Source organism: Drosophila novamexicana, unplaced genomic scaffold (genome assembly GCF_003285875.2).
Source record: "Drosophila novamexicana strain 15010-1031.04,08,12 unplaced genomic scaffold, DnovRS2.1 tig00000458-arrow-arrow-pilon, whole genome shotgun sequence".
In the NCBI taxonomy this organism is placed as follows: domain Eukaryota; kingdom Metazoa; phylum Arthropoda; class Insecta; order Diptera; family Drosophilidae; genus Drosophila; species Drosophila novamexicana.
In genome coordinates, this window is record NW_020824805.1 from 1,047,265 (window position 1) to 1,069,482 (window position 22,218).

General features: G+C 39.4%; 1 protein-coding gene across 5 annotated transcripts in view; it reads right to left on the reverse strand.

Annotated features, from left to right (window-relative positions):
* Nucleotides 1–22,218, reverse strand: part of LOC115760482 (obscurin) — a 236,881-nt gene that overhangs the window by 82,868 nt on the left and 131,795 nt on the right. For all 5 annotated transcript variants that reach the window (XM_030701819.1, XM_030701818.1, XM_030701821.1 and 2 more), the window contains 2 exons: nt 6,434–6,539; nt 6,191–6,372 (listed from right to left, as the gene is read on the reverse strand). In XM_030701819.1, the coding sequence (XP_030557679.1) occupies nt 6,191–6,372; nt 6,434–6,539 (288 nt within the window). The remainder of the gene's footprint in view (nt 1–6,190; nt 6,373–6,433; nt 6,540–22,218) is intronic.

Sequence of the window (22,218 nt, forward strand, 5' to 3'; positions counted from 1 at the left end):
CCCGATGTTGCTTTCGCAAAGGAAATTATTCTTTGCTGAATCAGCTTATTTATGCAACCGATTGGTCTTTCTTATATGACTCGGTTGATATGAATACTGCCATTAATTTTTTTTTATAACACCCTAAACTCCCTCTTAGATGTGTGTATTTCTAAGTCAATTCTTTCGACTACTTTTTCCAAACAACCCTGGTTTACTCCCAGATTATCACATCTAAAAAATGTAAAATCTAAATATTTTAAGAAGTTTAAAAAGTCTGGTTTGTGTACAGACTTGGCTTGAGAATTATCTAACTCGTTGTAAAAGGCAATTTGCCCAAAATCCGAGACAGTTTTATAATTTTATAAACTTGAAGACTTACTCTTCAAATTTGCCATCTTCTTTTTCTCTCGGGATAGATAAAGCTAGCACTGACACTGATTCTGCTAATCTCTTTGTTAATTTTTTCCAATCAACTTACTCTTCAGTCTGTCCCAATACTAATTCTTACCCTTATACTATTTCTTCCGCTAGTTCTATACCTCCTCCCATTATTTCACACTGCTCTCTCCAATTAGCTATAAACTCTATAAAGTCTTCTTACTCTCCTGGGCCGGACAATATTCCTAGTTGTCTACTCAAGGAGTGTAGTTCTTCCCTTCTTTATCCATTGCTAAAGCTTTTTAATCTATCCCTTGAAACTTCTGTCTTTCCATCTCTTTGGAAGAATCTTATATCATTCCTCTTCAAAAGAAAGGTGGGCAGTCTGATATACAAAATTACAGGAGCATTGCAAAACTGTCCGCTATTCCTAAATTATTTGAAAAAATAATCACTTCGAATTTGCAGCATTTCTGCAAATCAGTTGTTTCCCCTGTTCAACATGGATTCGTAAAGAATCGGTCAACTACGACCAATCTGCTTGAGTGTACTTCCTTGGTATATGATGCTTTCCTTTCGAAAGTGCAAACTGATGTCATTTACACTTCAATAAGGCATCTGACTCTGTGCACCATGACATTTTACTTTTTAAACTTGACCGAATAGGTTTCCCTCTGTCCCTTTTGCTTTGGATTAATTCTTATTTAAAAGGTAGGACCCAAAGAGTAATGCTGAGGCTGACTACCTCTAAACCGATTCACGTTCCTCAAGGTAGTCATCCCGGTCCTTCACTCTTTACTCTTTTTGTAAATGATCTCCCCTCGGTTATATCACATGCCCGTGTACTTATATATGCGGATGACGTGAAACTTATTCTATCATACACTAATCCCCTATATCATTCTCGTCTTCAAGACGATTTGAACACTATGCAATATTGGTGTTCGGCCAATCAATTGCATCTAAATTGTTCAAAGTGTATGTTTATGACATTTAATCGTACTACAACTTATATTGTCAGTTATACAATCGACAATATCCCTTTGCAACGTCTACTAACAGTTAAGGATCTAGGCGTTATTTATGATTCTAAACTCTGTTTCAATCTTCACATAGATACCATCGTTAATGAGGCAAAAGGTGTACTTGGATTCATTTAACGATGGTCTAAAGAGTTTAACGATCCTTTTATAACAAAACTTCTGTACATCTCTCTTGTTCGCCCTATCCTTAAATACTGCTCTTGCATCTGGTAACCACAGTATAACAATAGCCAGGATCGTATTGAATCAGTTCAGAAGCAATTTCTGCTTCTGCCTTACGAGGCTTAAGTTGGGAATCTAACCTTCTGTTGCGATCCTACTCCAGCAGACTGCTTTTTCTCAACCTTCCGTCGTTAACGGTGTTGTCCTTCTACATAAGTTGATTATTGGCGACATAGATTCTCCTTTTCTGCTAGGGCGTCTTCAATTCTCTGTTCCGGCTAGACCAACCAGAAATTATCGCCCCTTATTTCTATCTACGTGCACAACAGACTACGCTATGCACAATCTTTTTCGCGTGCTATGTAAAAATTATAATGCTTTGCATCAAGTTTTCTCTACCGAACTGTCTCTACCTCTAATAAAATCGTTGATGTCAGGATACCTTCGGGAAGTCGCTGACCATTCCCAGCTATAAGCAGGGGCATAGCTTGCCGGACAGGCTGAACAAATTTTCTCCCACCGGGTCGGGGATTTCCCATTACTTTTCTCTTTATCCTATCTACTTAACACTTTTTATCTTACACTCACATTGCTTTACTTTATTAACAATCTTCTTACTTTATTTTTTCCTATTTATTGTATTTTCTTTACTAATATAACAAATTAAAATTTTTGTATACCCTGAACCCATTAAAATGGGTATGACGGTATATTGTATTTGTGCGAAAGCCAAATGTATGTAACAGGCAGAAGGAAGCATCTCCGATCCCATAAAGTATATATATTCTTGATCAGTTTCAATAGCCGAGTCGATCTAGCCATGTCTGTATGTCCGTCCGTCCGTATGTATGAACGCAAGGATCTCAGAACCTATAAGAGCTAGAGACATGAAATTTTAGATGTAGGTTTAGATTTTTCCTATAATCGATAACTTGCTCCGTTTCCAAGCAATCGATAAAAATCGATATCGATATCCTGTTTTTTGGGCAATTTTGGTCAATAATAAGAGCTAGAGTCACTAAACTTGACATATAACTTCTAAAATAGAATATATATATGCATTTGATGTTGGAAGAAGAGGGTTCAGGGTATCCCCTAGTCGGGAGCTCCCGACTAGAACCTCTTACTTGTTAATTTCACTTGAGAACACTTTTTTCTTACCTACAATCTTCTGCTTAGATGTAGGCTCTAATAGCGTGACTGACAAAATTAGCTGTAAAAAGGGGCACAGCTGGCCGGACTGGCAAGTAAAACACCTCCATCGGTCGGTGATGCTATTTAGAAAATTGTATTATTTAACTTGGCTTTTAGCATATAATTCTATTATCTATTGTAAAATCTATTGAATAATGAGGAAGACACTCGTTCTGTCGACCATTAATAAATAAATAAATAAATAAAAAAAATAAATATCTTGACCAAACTCGGCATTAACTATTTTCCCTGTGCTTTTTAGATACTGGCAAATCACTATTAGCATTATAAAAAGGTTGGGTCTGCAAGGTTATTAGATCTTTCTCGTTTTTTTTTAACATAATTATTTGTATACCCTTGCAGAGGGTATTATAAATTGTCGAGAATTTGTAACGCATAGAAGGAGACATCTCCGACCCCATAAGGTATACATATTCTTGATCAGCATCAACAGCCGAGTCGATATAGCCATGTCCGTACATCCGTCTGACCGTCTGTCCGTCTGTCTGTTTATATGCGAACAAGTCCCTCATTTTTAAAGCTATCCTAATGAAACTTTGCAGAACTCCATATTTCTGTTGCGCGCAGCACATATGTGAAAACCAGCTGGATCGGACCACTATATCATATAGCTGCTATAGGAACGATCGGTCGAAAATTAAGTTTTTGTATGAAAAAACATTTTGTTTATCAAGATATCTTGAACAAACTCGGCATTTATTAGTTTTACTAAGCTCCTCATATATATGCAAAATCCTATTAAGATCGGACCACTATATCATATAGCTGCCATAGGAACGATCGGTCGAAAATTAGGTTGTTATATGAAAAAACATTTTGTTTATCAAGATATCTTGACCAAACTCGGCATTAACTATTTTCCCTGTGCTTCTTAGATACGGGCAAATCACTATGTGCATTATGAAAAAATTGGGTCTGCAAGGGTATTAGATCTTCGGCGTGCCGAAGATAGCGTTTCTTTCTCGTTTTAAATTAAAATCTGCCCGCCTTCTGGGCAATAATTAAATGTTTTCTGTGTACGTTGGCAATTAGGAATTGCGTGTATCTATGTGTCTGTTTAGTGTAGGGGAGCAGTGAAGTGTGTAGAGTTAGACTCTTTGGGGGAGGTCAAGTGGGTGTTTTCTTTTGAGCCCAAGGAATACTTAGCTGGCTGCGAATTTCGATATTTTCATGATAGTCAATAACTAAGCATGCAAAGGCGGCGTTGTCCGATGCACTGTCAGTGGCACAATTTCGGAAATTTTATGGAGTAGCTTTCATTATAAGAAATTATGTAACCAGTGGGTATCTGCTCCTAAATCTTCTAATTTATATGCAATCGGGAGCACAGATGCTTAATAACATCGGCTCTGCAATTGCGCGATTGATAATTTAAATCAAGGATTAATACACCATTTATTACCGAAGTGAATCTCAACACAAATTTAGTATGTAGCTTATTCCAAAGGGACCCCTCCAAGTGTCTCCACTCGCTACCATAGCCAGGGTTTGCAGTCTCTCGGTTTGCAGATAGAGTTTCTATCTGCGGTGGTTGACCTTCCCCGACCTCTTTTCAGGCACTACATAATTACCATAATAATCGGTTAAGCTAAAGAAATTGTTGCCAAAGACCGTTACACCCAGGACTTCTTCACAAAGAAAATTATCCAGGGAGAGCATGACCTCGCTTACTTCAGTTAACTGTCAATGATGGATCCGCTAACATGAAAACAAAGGAGCTATGCAGAAATTATTTTGCCATGGCGCATCAATCTCAATAATTGCTACACCTACAACGGACGATCCGGCACGCTTCACCACTGAAACAACTTTTCTATCCTAATATAACCGCAGTCCAGCGTTAAGATCCACCACTTCAAAGCCACAAGCCACCCTCCAGAATTACACATAAAGAATGTTGTTAGGCACGGTTCTTAATAATATTTGAGCTACTAAGTACTCGCCCCGTTCTATTCTGGAACGGAAGAGACATTCTTATAAGCTGCCATACCAAACGATTCACCGCAAGTGTTCGGATATAATCAATCCCATTTTCGAAAACGGATATCGCATAGGGATGATAAAGGCAAAGATACGAGATTGGAAAAGCGCACAGTGTAGTCTTACATGACAACTATTTCGCCCTCTGACGGTATCCATACACAATGTTCCGATTTCAATAGAGTGTCACGCGCTTGAGCTACGTATGCTGCTTTATAAAATGCTGTCAGGGGTATGCAGATGAATACAAGTGCTAACCTTTCCGTATCTAGCGGGCTATTGGGTCGCAAATTTATTCAAATATTTTTTTTAACTTCGACCGTTCGACTTTAAAAGTTGCGTCTGTCCAAATCCGCTTGAGGCAATAGGGACAGGTGACCTAAATTTACGGTCACCCTGCGTTTTATACCGCCAGGAGCGCCCAAATGGGTGGTTTATCGGAAGCGGGGGTCATCAGTTTCCCTCCCTTTCCAGGTATGTCTTGGAAATTTATACTTTCTTGTCGAATAGCGCAGCATGCCTCAACTTCACTCACCTTGAGTCTTGGTCATTTTCTAGTCGGAGGCCCGCAAAAAGACTAAACTCAATCTTACTCAACATCGTGAGGGCTGTCGCAAGGTCGCTTTCGTAACCACTCTATTGTTGGAGAAAAATTCAAAGGTCCTGCCTACCGCTATTGTCCTGCTGGAATTATCCAGCATGGATACCCATTAGGGTCGATGAGGTTCGACGTCCGTTCACTCGCAGATCCATGTTTTTTTCGAATTTTATACTAGCGCGTCATAGGCCAGGTCATTTAAGATTGTATTACATCCGAACATCATCCAACCCATCTTATTACCAAGTTCTGGGGCATTCCAATTTAAGGTTACGCAATTCGAGTAAATCGATTCGTTGACATATAACCACAATAGATGGCATGCCAAATCCATTGCCAAAATCCAAATTGTTTTTGTCGCCCAAACAGCATCTGAATGCAGCCAAACCTGACTCACTTGCAAGATCTTGTAGCAAGCTGCGTTACAAGGAGGCCCGGATGTACAGTACACATGAAGGGATAAGCCCAGCACAAACTTAAGAGTGTGAAGCATATGCTTTGGTATTATCTAGCCAATAAGCATATATATATATATAAATAACTTAAACACCTACCTTTAAAAAGAGCAGAAGTGAAGTATGCAAGAATTAAATTTGGTATCAGAAATGATATACCAAACCTAGTACTGAATTTTTGGAAATAATATCTAGCCTATACAAAGCAATTAAGATAAGACTTTTACGTAAAAGAGCGGTCCTCCAATTGTAGAGAAATTACAAATAAGGCGAGGGAAAACGAGACAATTCAATACATATTATCGCTTTGAAATATACGAGAAAATAACAAAAAGCCTGCATTATATATAAATTTCATGAAATACAAATATACTTACTCAAAACTATAACCTTGCAACTTGATGTTGTCTCTCCAATGAAATTTGATGCCTTCACTTCGTATGTGCCAGAGTCTTCAACTTTAGCAAGATTTAAAGTTAAGTAATAATTTTCAATACGTTGGGAATCCCTTATGATTTTGATGTTTGCATCTTCATGAATTTCATGCCCATTCTTAAACCTATTATTTTAAAAATCTTATGTAGGAATAATTATTTATATAAGTAAGCTAGTATATTTACCATTTTACATTGGCATCTGGATTGCTGTATATTTCAACTTCTAAGGTTAGGGAACTTCCTTCATTTACCTCAACATCCTTAAGCGGTCTTCTTATTTTCGGTTTACCTAAAAATGTAAATTCTATTTAATAATGCAAATTAGACTGCAAATAAGACTGCTTTAGTCGGACAAGCTCGACTTGTCTTGAGGTATAGTTTTATAAATACATATGTATGTCGTAGATACATATGCAACAGAAATTACCAAGATTGTTACAACCGAAATTTTTAGATAGATTAATATCATGCAATAACTAATATTTTGAAATGTATGTAACTGAAATCGATCGTTGGAATGATAGCTAAAAGTCAATACTCAAGTTACTGTTCAATATATTTGTGTTTTATATCTATATATTTATGAATAGATCCGTCACAAACAAATCGTGCTACGTTTATGTAGACGACGTAATTATCTTCTCAGAAACAAAAGAAGGCCATATTAAGGACATCGATTAGGTCCTTAAAAGTCTTTATGATGCAGGTATGCGAATCTCCCAAGACAAGTCCAAGTTTTTTAAAGAAAGCGTAGAATATTTGGGATTCATCGTATCCAGGGATGATTTAAAAACCTCACCTGAAAAGGTGCAAAACGATTTCAAATTTCCCAGCCCCCAGGCCTTACGAGTTACTATCGCTGTTTTATTAAAGATTACGCCAAAATCGCCAGGCCCCCAATTCCCCATCAGTAAAAACCACTCACGAAAAGTGGAAATCAAACTAAGCCAGAACCCATTACAAACCTTTTCAAAGCTAAAAAGTATCCTGGCTTCGATGATTTCACGCACGTTGCACGACAACAAGAAAAACTTTCAGACAAACTAGAGGGAGCTGCAAGCCATCGTCGGGTCACTAAAAAAGCTTAGAAGCTATCTTTATGGGGTTAGCAAATATCTTCACAGACCACCAACCACTTACATTCGCGGTCTCCGATAAGAATCCTAACGCTAATATAAAACGCTGGAAAGCGTTTATCGATGAAAAAATCTAATTTACAAATCGGGAAAAGAAAACGTTGTGGCGGATGCCCTGTCACGCCAGCTAATAAACACGGTAGAAGATAGCCCGGACTCGGACGTTGCCACCTGTCACAGTTAGGAATCATTCACTTACACAACAGAAACAATTGATAAGCCAGTTAACTGTTTATTTTATTTTTTTTTTTAAAGAAAAAATTAGATTATGCGAACGCGACACGCTATGGAAAACTTTGTTGGACGCAGGAAGGGTCGATGTAGTTAACGCAATCCGTTGCGAGCGACCGATATTGGCATTCATCCAATACAAACTACTTAGTCGAAACATTCCCTTCGACAACATTAAAACACTGCAAATTCCTTGTCACTGACATTACCGACCCCTCAGAACAGAGGGAGACAATGATAACTGAACATAACCGCGCTCATCGCGCAGCCCAAGAAAACGTGAAACAAGTCTTAAGAGACTATTTCTTTTCAAAGATGGCCGATCAAGCAAGCCCTCGGTCAGACACCTGTCCCAACCTACGCTGGAGAAATACTCCACGTCGACGTATTTTTAACAGGTCCTTCCTCACCTGTGTCGATAAATTCTCGAAACTCGCCATAGTACAACCGATAGAGTCGCAAACAATACTGGATATAAAAAATCCAATACTGCAACTGATCAACCTTTACCCAAAAATTCCGACAATCTACTGCGATATCGAGAAATCGCTGAACTCCGAAACAATCAATTCCATTTTATTGAACAACTTTAATATCCACATCGCAAATGCAGCCTCACTGCACAGTTCGTCAAATAGGCACGTTGAAATTTTCCATAGCACCCTCACTGAAATAGCTCGTTGTATAAATATCGTTAAACAAATCGACAACACGGTGGAACTGGTACCTATGGCCACAATAAAGCACAATCGTACAATACACATATAAAACCTACCAAGCAAACGACAAGGTATGGTTAAAACAACACAAGCGGCTAGGAAATGAGCTAACACCCTTATGTTCTGAGGAAATTGCAGAGGCAGACCTCGGGACGACTGTCCTTATCAAGGGGAGGGTAGTCCATAAAGACAATCTCCGTTAGATAAAATAGAATCCCTAAGAACACCTTTAGCATCCAAAATAATAAGAACTTTAACACATTTTAGGTTAGGACTTAGGATAATACTTATAAGGATAACCCTGACTTATGTGACCTCCACGACAAAATATACGGACTACTCACACACAAGACACATACCCATAGTTGACGGAGACGTGACGATTTCGAACAGATTCAGATACTTAGGACCAAAAACGTATCCTCCTATGAGGATTACGCAGACAGGACGAAATGCGTACTGGACGTATTCACTAAGGAACACATTGGTAGCTACGCTAAGAGTTCACAATAGGCAAGCACAAAGCATAAATTTGCTAGTCACCGCCCTAAAGGTGGGTGCAGGGACACCGGACTTCGACGATTGGCAACATGTTAGATTCAAGCAAGGACAGTAATTAGAAACAGAAAACAGGCACGTACAAATAAATAAAAATATTCAAGAACGACTAAATTCAATCACGGACGCACTTAACTCTATCCACAAGACGGACGAAACAGTCAACCGAACACCTAAACGAGACTATACTGGCAGAGAACAGGATAATAATTTCGGATTTAGAGAAATTACTTTTAACTTTAACTTTAGCCAAAATAGACCTCATCAGCCTAACTATCCTGAACAGCGGCGACATCCGAGATGCCATGAATGAACATCTCACAAACGTTAGTGAACCTAGCATTTAAGAAGTATCTAGGATTGTTAAGGATTATTATTACATTATAATTAAGGACTATTAAGGCTTTCTAAAATAATGACATTTTGCACTTCCTAATTAAGATCCCAATCCCTCAACTAGTTTGTAAGAAAATCATTGTTTATCCTGTACAAAGTAATAAAATAGTTTTAGATTTTGAAGATGGTAACATGGTCGCTGACTGCAGTACGCACACCTTCACCGTGGGAAGCCGCAGAGATGCAGCCAGCAATACCTTCTGCAAGAAGCTTAAGGCAGAATCTTGTGCACAACTGTATCTGGAACCGCCGCTACATGCAATACCCGCACGGGACACCTGGATCCCATTACGGTGGTCGACGAAGGTGTTATCATCATAAACGACGCAACCATGGACGCCGTATCCTCCAACGGGGACAACCAACTAATCTCCGGAACCTATCGTCTGACTTTCGCAGATTACATCTCTCTGAACAGAAGTCGGTTCATCAACCACAAAGGCGTCTTGCAGAAGAGCCCAGTCGTCTCGGGAATGTCACTAGCTGAGCATCAGGAATCTACAGCACATTAGCGACTTGAAAGACGAAATATTATCAAAACCCATCATGAGCAGCTGTGCCGTGGCACACCGTGGTGGTCATCTTTCTTGCTTGTTGCGTAGCTATCTGAATAAGTTTGGTCCACCCTGGAGAACACCCTGGACCCTGAAGCTCTTCCAAGGAGCACCGAGGACGGTGCCACTTATCCGAGGGAGGAGCTAACACGCGCAAAAAAGTAGTTGCTGCCCGTGTTGCAACGGTCAGCAAATTCTGGCTGCTGAACGGGACACGATAACCGATACCCTCGCATGCGCGCGCTGAGTGACCAACGATGGTCGGTCACGAGGCACTGACTCAGCGAGATACCGGAGGTTCTGCCGACAACCCAGAGCTTCGAGGGATAGGCTAAGAGACCCTCACGGGTCAGCCAGAAATAAATCATTTATAACGTAACTACCCTTTTTCGGTTAATTTGTACAAACATAGTCTTGATCACGTTCATATGCTAAATAGTTCTGATTCATCTTCCACAAAATGGCTCAATAGATTTGGCCACCTGAATTTTAAGGATTTGAAATTGCTTAATGACAAGCAAGTGGTGCGTGGTATGAAAGTTGAAAATATACAAGTAGAAACAAATTGCAATACATGCAATCAAGCAAAAATTGGATGTCAAATTCTGCCAACTTTTCAATTGTCTCAACAAGTGAATTAACAAATGCGACTTCGTCGTCACCCTGCTCCATATTGAAATTAATTTTTGTCATAATTGGACCTTTTTAATCGGTTTTACTGACAAATGAATATCGTTTAATTTGTTCCATATGGCTGCAGATGTTGGGCATGACTTGATGTGCATTAACTGTTTTGGCTTCAGATTTAAGATTATGTATGCAATTTTTCCTTTTGGCTTTATACATATTTCACACACAACATTCCATGGGTCCGCCATCATCAAGACACTTATCATGGCCATATGCCAAACATCATAAATGTGCACACCAAGTTTTTCTATTTGATGCGACATGTTAATTATGACTATTTCACCACGTTCATTTCGCGCGAAATAAACGTTTCAAAATTTAAGAAAACAATGATTTAAAAAAAACGTAGACACTTTGTGTACTTATTTGACCGAAACAACGGAACCATGGCCCATAACCAATGTTGGGATATTTCTAGTGTGCCTGAGATGCACATAGAGAAAACACACGTAGTGGTTCGGTTTAACGTTTAATAGAAACTTCGTGCATGATTACAAATTTGAACAAGTATTTAATTACAGAATTAGTACTATGCTGAGACAATGTTTCCAGATTATAAAGAAGCTTAACAGCTTACATTTACTATTTTAACATCATAAAACCAATTATAGCGCGACAAACCACGAAACCAAAAATCAACGATATAATAAATATTCGCAAAGCCTACACCCTAAACGACAAGAAACATAAACGAAATTTATGTGTATAAAACTGTTTGACCGACTGATTGGTGAACACAGATCCCAAGCTGTAACGTAAGAGCTAAGATGATCAGAGTAGTTACCTTAGGTAATGGAGGTGCACGCTATAACGGGGTTTTGATTGATAGTAAGTACAAGAATAAAAGAAAAAAATGTAACAAATTAACAAAACAAGCTCAAACAAAAAGAGACTAAATAAGCACGAACAACATTAAATCATCGTACCTCTAACACCTTACTATTAAGCAGACGACCAGCAAAGTAATACAAGACACACAAACACCAAAACACAGACGGATAAAAGAAGACTGTTTACGAAATCAAAGGGATTCAAAAACTAAATCAAAAGCAATGAAAAAGTCAGAGTTTTTATGCCCTGAACCCATTGTAACAAGCAGAAGGAAGCATCCCCGAACCCATAAAGTATATATATTCTTGATCAGCATCAATAGCCGAGTCCAACTAGCTATGTCCGTCTGTCTGTCCGTCCGTATATCCGTTCGTCCGTATGTATGACCGCAAGGATCTCAGAACCTATTAGAGCTAGAAAAATTTTAGATGTAGGTGCTCCTAGTGCCTGCGCAGATCGAGTTTATTTCCGATAATCGATAACTTACTCCGTTTCCAAGAAATCGATAAAAATCGAAATCAACATCCTCTTTTTTGAGCAAATTGGGTCAATAATAAGGGCTAGAGTCACTAAACATGATATGTTGCTTCTAGAATATTATATATGTCCAGTATGTTTCATTTTATACCTATCGCCACCTCCCCGCTACCACTTCAGAGCTATAAATCAAGCTTATAACCCAACTTGTATTGCCAGCCAATTTAAGCCACAATTTAAATGCAATTGACTTTTTCAGAATACACAAACACTTTATGGTACAATAAGGTATACTGTGGAAAATTTCATAAAGATCGGTTAAGAAAAAAACAAAGTTATATGAAACTACGCAATTGGATGGGGCAGGAGCTTTAAGAACTTCTGTATACATGTATACACACACATTCATGAGCGTCTTCTTCGCATTCTATCAGCATGGTAATTGCGACTTTTTTCTGTAATGCTATTTTAGTTCATTTTTTTACCATAAATACTAAATTATTAGTGTGGCTGCTGAGTAGAGGCATAGCCAGTGGTGCGGTCTGTCGCGAGTTCGAGCCCTGCCAAGGGAACTTTTGTTTTTTAATTTATTTGGTGCTGGAATAAGACGGTTCAGGGTATTCCCTAGTCGGGAGCTCCAGTCTAGAACCTCTTACTTGTTTCTTATAGCTTTGAAGATCTTTAAGAATAGTGAAGCTCGTAAATTATATAAATATCTTGGATAAAATAAAAAACGATTTTTTCTATAGAGCTATATTATATAAAAGTGCGATTTTGTTAAGATTTGAGTTTTAAGACTTATGCATATTACTTACTGAAACTGATGTAGTAAATATATTAATAAATAAAAAAGTTTTTCATACAAAAACATATTTTTCGCCCATTGGAAGGAGAAACTAAGGAAACTATACAATACAATATTGTTATGATGATAGGATTTTGCAATATATAAGAATCATATAACACTAGAAAGTCCAAGAATACAACAAACATTGTATCCGCGGCAGCCATAATAGTGGACAATAGCGCTTGCCAAGCAAGTTAAAATAAGTAGTAAGCCCTAGCCATTGAATCAATCCTGGGAGAGATTACACTACATCTATCCATTAAAAAGATCGCCGCAATATTCCATCTTCACAAATGGATCGTCGATAGCAGACTTAGGTTAGGGTAACTTACTTAATACGATTCCTGTTCTCTAAAGGCAAAGTCTTAACCTTAATCTGTGGCTTTGAAAAATGGCACTCTTCCTGCGAAGTCCACACTGGCTCATTGATACACATTTGCTTGCTCTCATTCAAATCATTATCAATTTTGCTTTCATCTACCCTTGTCATCAAAGGAAGTTTCACGCAAGACAGTGCGATCAAAACGGCCGTTTATGCTAGGGGATATCTATGTAAGAAAGAGGAGCTTGACCTCCCTAATGAAGGGAGCAGTACAGGCTGTAGAAAGGCTGAGCTAAGGAAACAAGCTCTTAGACCAAATTCTTTGTCTTTTTCCAAATAATGAGTGGACATTTAAAGGAAATTTGTATAGTTATTTAGTCTCCCGCCTAGCTGAGCCTGAAAACTCCGCCGGGGCAAAGGCGCATTTTGTGGAGATAATATTTGACTTTGTGGTGGCCTGTCAGAAAGGCAACCAGCAGTCTTTAGAAATCTCTTTGGCAATTAATATTTTCAGAGGCTCGAAACCCTAGCCTTTACTAGAGTGCCAGAACTTTTCCTTCCGGAAAAAGGATGCTTAATAGATTAGACCGACAGCCACGAAATTTCACAGAAAGATTTAGCGCCAATTGAAGGGGAATCCGACCCAACTTTTACGTGCGCTTCTTTGCTGAAACAGTTTCCAGCGCACCCAGAGACATTACAAAGTGATTTTTTATTATGGGAGATGCCTTTAATAAAGATCTAGCGCTGTAATACAATTTTCAGGGATGTCTCTTGTCAGGAGAGAACCTGAATTTCAGGTCGTTTGTTTTTTCAGGCACAGGTTAAAATTCGCTCCAGCACTTTGATACTTTGTCGTGCTTTTTTCAATTTCGGTTCTCATTTTCATCTTATAACGTCGCGCCTTGCTGAACAGCTTCAGTTAAATTAGCACAAGTCCTCAGGCGTTGTCTCTAGTATAGGAGAATCTCGTTATGTCACAGAAGTAAATACGATCACTATCACGATACAGTCTCAAGTCTCTAAATACTCAACATGCCTCACAGCTCTGGTAGCACCTAACATAAGTAATAGTCAACCGAACTTTACTATCAACACTACGAATTGGAAAATTTCCGCTAACATAAAACTTGAAGATCCGCTTTCTTTAGCCTGTTTTACGAGCCCCTCAGCGTCGGGCAGAAAAAGCTTCTCCCAGGGCTACCATGTCTTCGGAAAACGCGGCTTGGTTGGATAGTTTCTAGAAGCGGACTGCGTATGGGTGCTTCCATGTTGATTGTGAAGCATACAGCGGGCAAACTTGAGTCAATTTCTGAAAACCGTGCTAAAGAATTGGTTCGACTATTTTGGGACATAGAAGCTTGTTAGGAAATTATGGGATTGCCATCGATTACCCTTCAAGCGAAGCCTTTCGTCGGCTCCTGACCGTGGAACGCAAACTACAAAATCGTCCAGACCTGAGGATTCAATATTCAAATTTTTTAAAATAATACTTGGCTCTTGGATCTTCGCTCATATTTCGCTTGTCGCTCCAGAATCCATAGGACTTACCCAATGTGTTCTCCCTTATCACAGTGTCTTTAAAGAAAACAGTTCAACGACAAAGTTGCGAGTTATTTTCGACGGCTCAGCAGCTACCTCAGGATATTTATTAAATTAACTATTGAAGGCTGGTCCACAAGATAAAGTTACATATGGAACAAAGCCAGCCTTATTCCTCTCTGTCTGTGCTATGCATCAGCTGTCTATGGATGAAGAAATTAATTTTCCAATTGGATCTCGTATTCTGCGGCGTGACTTCTACGTTGAAGACCTCATTTCAAGGGATGACTCAATTCTTAATCCGACGGCTGCAATCCTGGCAAGTGAGGCTTGAAGTTGCGAAAGTGTTTCTCAAATAATACTGCTATACTGGAAGGGATACCCGAAGAGGACGGAATCTTTTCTAAAGTTTGATGATGGGAGCGACATCACCAAAACTGTTGGACTCGCTTGGGACTCAGCGTCGGATCAGTTGCTGTTTTCTTTCTCATTTACTCAGCAGAGATCCAAACCATCTAAAATATCAATTATTTCGACTATAACTCGCTTGTATGACCTGCCTGGACTTATAGAGCTATAATTTTCTTGCAGCAGATTTGGAAGGAGAAGCTTGATTAGGACGAGAGCCTGCCATTATCACTAGGAACAGGGAACTAGGAACTAGGAACAGCAGGGCATGATTTTTGCTGCAATTTTGAGAAAGCACAGTTTCTTTAATTTCCTCGTCTCATGTCAATTCCTGCAGCAGAGTTAGAAGTTCACGATTTTTGTCACGCCATCGAAGCGTGTGGGGCCTAAGTCTACGTCATTTTCCGACGATCATCAGCCAGTTGTCAGCTGTTGTGTTCCAAATCGCGAGAAGCTTTTTTAAAAACAATCACAGTTCCAAAGCTAGAGCTCTGTGGCGCCGTCTTATTATTTAACTCTTTGATTTAAAATTCTATTGCTGGTCGGATTCTTCTGTATGCATTTCCTGGATAAAGATCGAGCCCTGAAAGCTCAATGTGTTTGTAGCTAATCGTGTTATAGCAGTTCTAGAGCTAACTAATGGCATGGAATGCCGATACGTTCCCACTTCACTCAATCCGGCAGGTCCACTGCCGAGAGAATTTACACACACTGAATTAAGTCAATCGTCACTGTGGTTCGACGGCCCAGAGTTTCTATATGGAAATCATTTGGACTGGCCTGCTCCAGAAAGGCCAGAGCTGGAACTAAGAAAGAAGGCCCTTGTTGCATCATCTCCCTTCGTTGATATACCTGCCACTTGCAAATACGTTCATACACAGCAGCAGGCTTCCTGGACTAACAGTGCGTGACATACAAGCTGGGACCTATTTCTTACTGAGGCTCATCCAGAGAGCACACCTGCATTAAATCAACTTATAAACCGAGAAGTGTTGATAAGCCATCCAGTTGAATCGCATCACTTAAGTTCGGCATTCTAAGATTTGGTGGGCGCTTAGAAAACTCTTCGCTGGATTTCGAAGTTCGCCATCCAATAGTTCACCCGCGGCAACATCCCATCACAGATTCATTTATCATCATTCATCAAGGTTTCACAATCGGGACTTACACGCTGGTCCACCGGCACTTCTGGCCCATATTCGTTTTCAGTATTAGCCGATTGGTGGAAGGAAGACCGTATCCAAGGTGGTTGGGAAATGTGTGAGATGCTTTCGTGCCAAGCCTTGATTAGCAGAGAATATAATGGCTGATCCTCCCTAAGAACGTTTGACTGCTTGTAGACCCTTTGAAATCTATGGCGTTCGCTATTGTTGACTATTTTTCTATAAGCCATATGTACGAAGTAAAGCTCCAGTCAAGTCCAGTAGCTAACGCTACCAACTTTGTCGGCGCCAAGAACGACCTTCTGGACCTCAAGCGTCTATTTATCAGTTGCAATTATATTGACTCAGTGCACAAGTTTTGGGAGGATGCAGTGAAGACAGCGAAGCATCATTTTTATGGTGCTGCTGGCTCTCGTGTTCTCAACTTCAAGAAGCTTCGCACCCTAGTCTGACAAATAGCATCGATAATTAACTCCAGGCCATTATTTCCCCTTTCAGAAGATCCAGCAGACTTAGATTTGGTCATTTCAGCTAATTTCTTTATTCAATTCAACCGTCTGGATGGCTGACAACGCGTAATATACCTCCAACACCCTTTTTGGTTCCGCTGGCGTGAAGAATATTTAATGTTGCTTCAGCAGCGCTCCAAATGGCGTACTCCGAAACCAGTTCTATACGTCAACTATCTAGCCCTCGTAAAGGATGAAAATTTGCCTCTAAGGTGGCCACTGGCGAGAATCACGGACCTTGCCGTGCGAAAGGATGAAGTCGCTCGCGTAGCCATCTTGCGCACTGCAAGAGGAGAGCATCGGTGTTGATAAAATTCAATTAGCTGGAGCAGGGTGCCGCAAATACGTGGCTTGTAAATGTAATTATATATTGATGTGTTCCTTAATAACCTTTGTGTTTCCTAACCGATCTTGGTGCAATTTTCCGCAGTAAGCCTTATTACTTAGTTAGGGCAGTATGCCTTTCGATTTAATTATAATTTTAGTCCAGGCAAGGATCCAATTATATATTTAAATTTGATTTTTTAAATTTGACGGCGTTGTAGAGCGAAAGCTCCGAGGTAAACTTACGAAAGCTCTACAGATGCCGAGCTGATAAGAAACGATCGTGGTGTCTGTGACGAGGAGAATGATGAAAGTGTTCAGCCAAGCCCCAATAGTAATAACATCAATCAAAATAATTAAAAGAAAACAAGGATTAACATGAAGTCACATAAACTTGAATATATTTGAATAAAATCTGTTTTCTAATAAACTAGACATGAAGTCGACCGAAGCAATGCTTGAAACTCGAATAAAGCTAATTATTAAGAAAAAGACCAAGGAAAGAGGATTTATTGAATTTAAATCGAAAATCGATTACATTTTAACATGGCGAAGAGAGCGAGGCAAGGTCGTTACACGGTGAAGCTGAACAGCAGCTGTGGTGAAGCGATCCCAGTAGTAAGAAAGGTAACGATTTTTATGTACATTTTTTTTCCGGTGTTCGGAGGAATGTACACAATCAATAAAATAAGAATCAAATCAAAGACAAAAAAAGAAAGAGGAAATAAATCCGAACAGGAGTAACCTGAGTACCTGAGTTCAGGTACCAAGAAAAAAAAAGGGAAATAGGAAGGGAAAAAAATACAAAAAGGATGGATACGGTTACGGATACGGATACGGTTAGTGCGAACATCCAGGGGTGGGCTTGCGCTGGATCCACTAACGGCGAAAAGAACAATCGCTCGTTAGTTCGGGCTGAGTGAGCTAGGGTTGCTTGGAGATTTGCGTCGTCGGTTGGCAAACTTCGTTTCCGAGAGTTCGCACTCGACCAACTTGGCTGCCGAGCTGGAGGCCAAGTACACGTGACTTTCGGAAGATGAGCCCCAGTCCGAACCCACCGAATGGGATAGTCGATCCATATCCAAGTAACATTCCGGACCACATCTAAGTACCCCCGGCCTGCTCGAGGTCCGGGCAATCCCGAGCTATCGGGGCCGCGAAAAGGGCTATAAAAGTTAGGTCGGGAACATTTCGCTCTGCCGAGGGCTCCCCGATAGTATCAACCCGCCCACTAACAGAAATGAGGGGACACTTCATAGTCCCAAACGAGTTACGAAGTGGGGTATGCGATTCGAAGGGTAGGCCGATCCGCTGTCCTTGGTAGAATCTATCTAGGACATGTTAGTGACATGTCATGGTCCGTGTTTAAAGATATTATTATTGGAATTGTTTTGGCTTCAGATTTAAAATTATGTATGCAATTTTTCCTTTTGGCTTTATACATATTTCACACACAACATTCCATGGGTCCGCCATCATCAAGACACTTATCATGGCCATATGCCAAACATCATAAATGTCCACACCAAGTTTTTCTATTTGATGCGACATGTTAATTATGACTATTTCACCACGTTCATTTCGCGCGAAATAAACGTTTCAAAATTTAAGAAAACAATGATTTAAAAAAAACGTAGACACTTTGTGTACTTATTTGACCGAAACAACGGAACCATGGCCCATAACCAATGTTGGGATATTTCTAGTGTGCCTGAGATGCACATAGAGAAAACACACGTAGTGGTTCGGTTAAACGTTTAATAGAAACTTCGTGCATGACTACAAATTTGAACAAGTATTTAATTACAGAATTAGTACTATGCTGAGACAATGTTTCCAGATTATAAAGATGCTTAACAGCTTACATTTACTATTTTAACATCATAAAACCAATTATAGCGCGACAAACCACGAAACCAAAAATCAACGATATAATAAATATTCGCAAAGCCTACACCCTAAACGACAAGAAACATAGACGAAATTTATGTGTATAAAACTGTTTGACCGACTGATTGGTGAACACAGATCCCAAACTGTAACGTAAGAGCTAAGATGATCAGAGTAGTTACCTTAGGTAATGGAGGTGCACGCTATAACGGGGTTTTGATTGATAGTAAGTACAAGAATAAAAGAAAAAAATGTAACAAATTAACAAAACAAGCTCAAACAAAAAGAGACTAAATAAGCACGAACAACATTAAATCATCGTACCTCTAACACCTTACTATTAAGCAGACGACCAGCAAAGTAATACAAGACACACAAACACCAAAACACAGACGGATAAAAGAAGACTGTTTACGAAATCAAAGGGATTCAAAAACTAAATCAAAAGCAATGAAAAAGTCAGAGTTTTTATGCCCTGAACCCATTGTAACAAGCAGAAGGAAGCATCCCCGAACCCATAAAGTATATATATTCTTGATCAGCATCAATAGCCGAGTCCAACTAGCTATGTCCGTCTGTCTGTCCGTCCGTATATCCGTTCGTCCGTATGTATGACCGCAAGGATCTCAGAACCTATTAGAGCTAGAAAAATTTTAGATGTAGGTGCTCCTAGTGCCTGCGCAGATCGAGTTTATTTCCGATAATCGATAACTTACTCCGTTTCCAAGAAATCGATAAAAATCGAAATCAACATCCTCTTTTTTGAGCAAATTGGGTCAATAATAAGGGCTAGAGTCACTAAACATGATATGTTGCTTCTAGAATATTATATATGTCCAGTATGTTTCATTTTATACCTATCGCCACCTCCCCGCTACCACTTCAGAGCTATAAATCAAGCTTATAACCCAACTTGTATTGCCAGCCAATTTAAGCCACAATTTAAATGCAATTGACTTTTTCAGAATACACAAACACTTTATGGTACAATAAGGTATACTGTGGAAAATTTCATAAAGATCGGTTAAGAAAAAAACAAAGTTATATGAAACTACGCAATTGGATGGGGCAGGAGCTTTAAGAACTTCTGTATACATGTATACACACACATTCGTGAGCGTCTTCTTCGCATTCTATCAGCATGGTAATTGCGACTTTTTTCTGTAATGCTATTTTAGTTCATTTTTTTACCATAAATACTAAATTATTAGTGTGGCTGCTGAGTAGAGGCATAGCCAGTGGTGCGGTCTGTCGCGAGTTCGAGCCCTGCCAAGGGAACTTTTGTTTTTTAATTTATTTGGTGTTGGAATAAGACGGTTCAGGGTATTCCCTAGTCGGGAGCTCCAGTCTAGAACCTCTTACTTGTTTCTTATAGCTTTGAAGATCTTTAAGAATAGTGAAGCTCGTAAATTATATAAATATCTTGGATAAAATAAAAAACGATTTTTTCTATAGAGCTATATTATATAAAAGTGCGATTTTGTTAAGATTTGAGTTTTAAGACTTATGCATATTACTTACTGAAACTGATGTAGTAAATATATTAATAAATAAAAAAGTTTTTCATACAAAAACATATTTTTCGCCCATTGGAAGGAGAAACTAAGGAAACTATACAATACAATATTGTTATGATGATAGGATTTTGCAATATATAAGAATCATATAACACTAGAAAGTCCAAGAATACAACAAACATTGTATCCGCGGCAGCCATAATAGTGGACAATAGCGCTTGCCAAGCAAGTTAAAATAAGTAGTAAGCCCTAGCCATTGAATCAATCCTGGGAGAGATTACACTACATCTATCCATTAAAAAGATCGCCGCAATATTCCATCTTCACAAATGGATCGTCGATAGCAGACTTAGGTTAGGGTAACTTACTTAATACGATTCCTGTTCTCTAAAGGCAAAGTCTTAACCTTAATCTGTGGCTTTGAAAAATGGCACTCTTCCTGCGAAGTCCACACTGGCTCATTGATACACATTTGCTTGCTCTCATTCAAATCATTATCAATTTTGCTTTCATCTACCCTTGTCATCAAAGGAAGTTTCACGCAAGACAGTGCGATCAAAACGGCCGTTTATGCTAGGGGATATCTATGTAAGAAAGAGGAGCTTGACCTCCCTAATGAAGGGAGCAGTACAGGCTGTAGAAAGGCTGAGCTAAGGAAACAAGCTCTTAGCCCAAATTCTTTGTCTTTTTCCAAATAATGAGTGGACATTTAAAGGAAATTTGTATAGTTATTTAGTCTCCCGCCTAGCTGAGCCTGAAAACTCCGCCGGGGCAAAGGCGCATTTTGTGGAGATAATATTTGACTTTGTGGTGGCCTGTCAGAAAGGCAACCAGCAGTCTTTAGAAATCTCTTTGGCAATTAATATTTTCAGAGGCTCGAAACCCTAGCCTTTACTAGAGTGCCAGAACTTTTCCTTCCGGAAAAAGGATGCTAATAGATTAGACCGACAGCCACGAAATTTCACAGAAAGATTTTGCGCCAATTGAAGGGGAATCCGACCCAACTACGTGCGCTTCTTTGCTGAAGCAGTTTCCATCGCACCCAGAGACATTACAAAGTGATTTTTTATTATGGGAGATGCCTTTAATAAAGATCTAGCGCTGTAATACAATTTTCAGGGATGTCTCTTGTCAGGAGAGAACCTGAATTTCAGGTCGTTTGTTTTTTCAGGCACAGGTTAAAATTCGCTCCAGCACTTTGATACTTTGTCGTGCTTTTTTCAATTTCGGTTCTCATTTTCATCTTATAACGTCGCGCCTTGCTGAACAGCTTCAGTTAAATTAGCACAAGTCCTCAGGCGTTGTCTCTAGTATAGGAGAATCTCGTTATGTCACAGAAGTAAATACGATCACTATCACGATACAGTCTCAAGTCTCTAAATACTCAACATGCCTCACAGCTCTGGTAGCACCTAACATAAGTAATAGTCAACCGAACTTTACTATCAACACTACGAATTGGAAAATTTCCGCTAACATAAAACTTGAAGATCCGCCTTTCTTTAGCCTGTTTTACGAGCCCCTCAGCGTCGGGCAGAAAAAGCTTCTCCCAGGGCTACCATGTCTTCGGAAAACGCGGCTTGGTTGGATAGTTTCTAGACGCGGACTGCGTATGGGTGCTTCCATGTTGATTGTGAAGCATACAGCGGGCAAACTTGAGTCAATTTCTGAAAACCGTGCTAAAGAATTGGTTCGACTATTTTGGGACATAGAAGCTTGTTAGGAAATTATGGGATTGCCATCGATTACCCTTCAAGCAAAGCCTTTCGTCGGTTCCTGACCGTGGAACGCAAACTACAAAATCGTCCAGACCTGAGGTTTCAATATTCAAATTTTTAAAAATAATACTTGGCT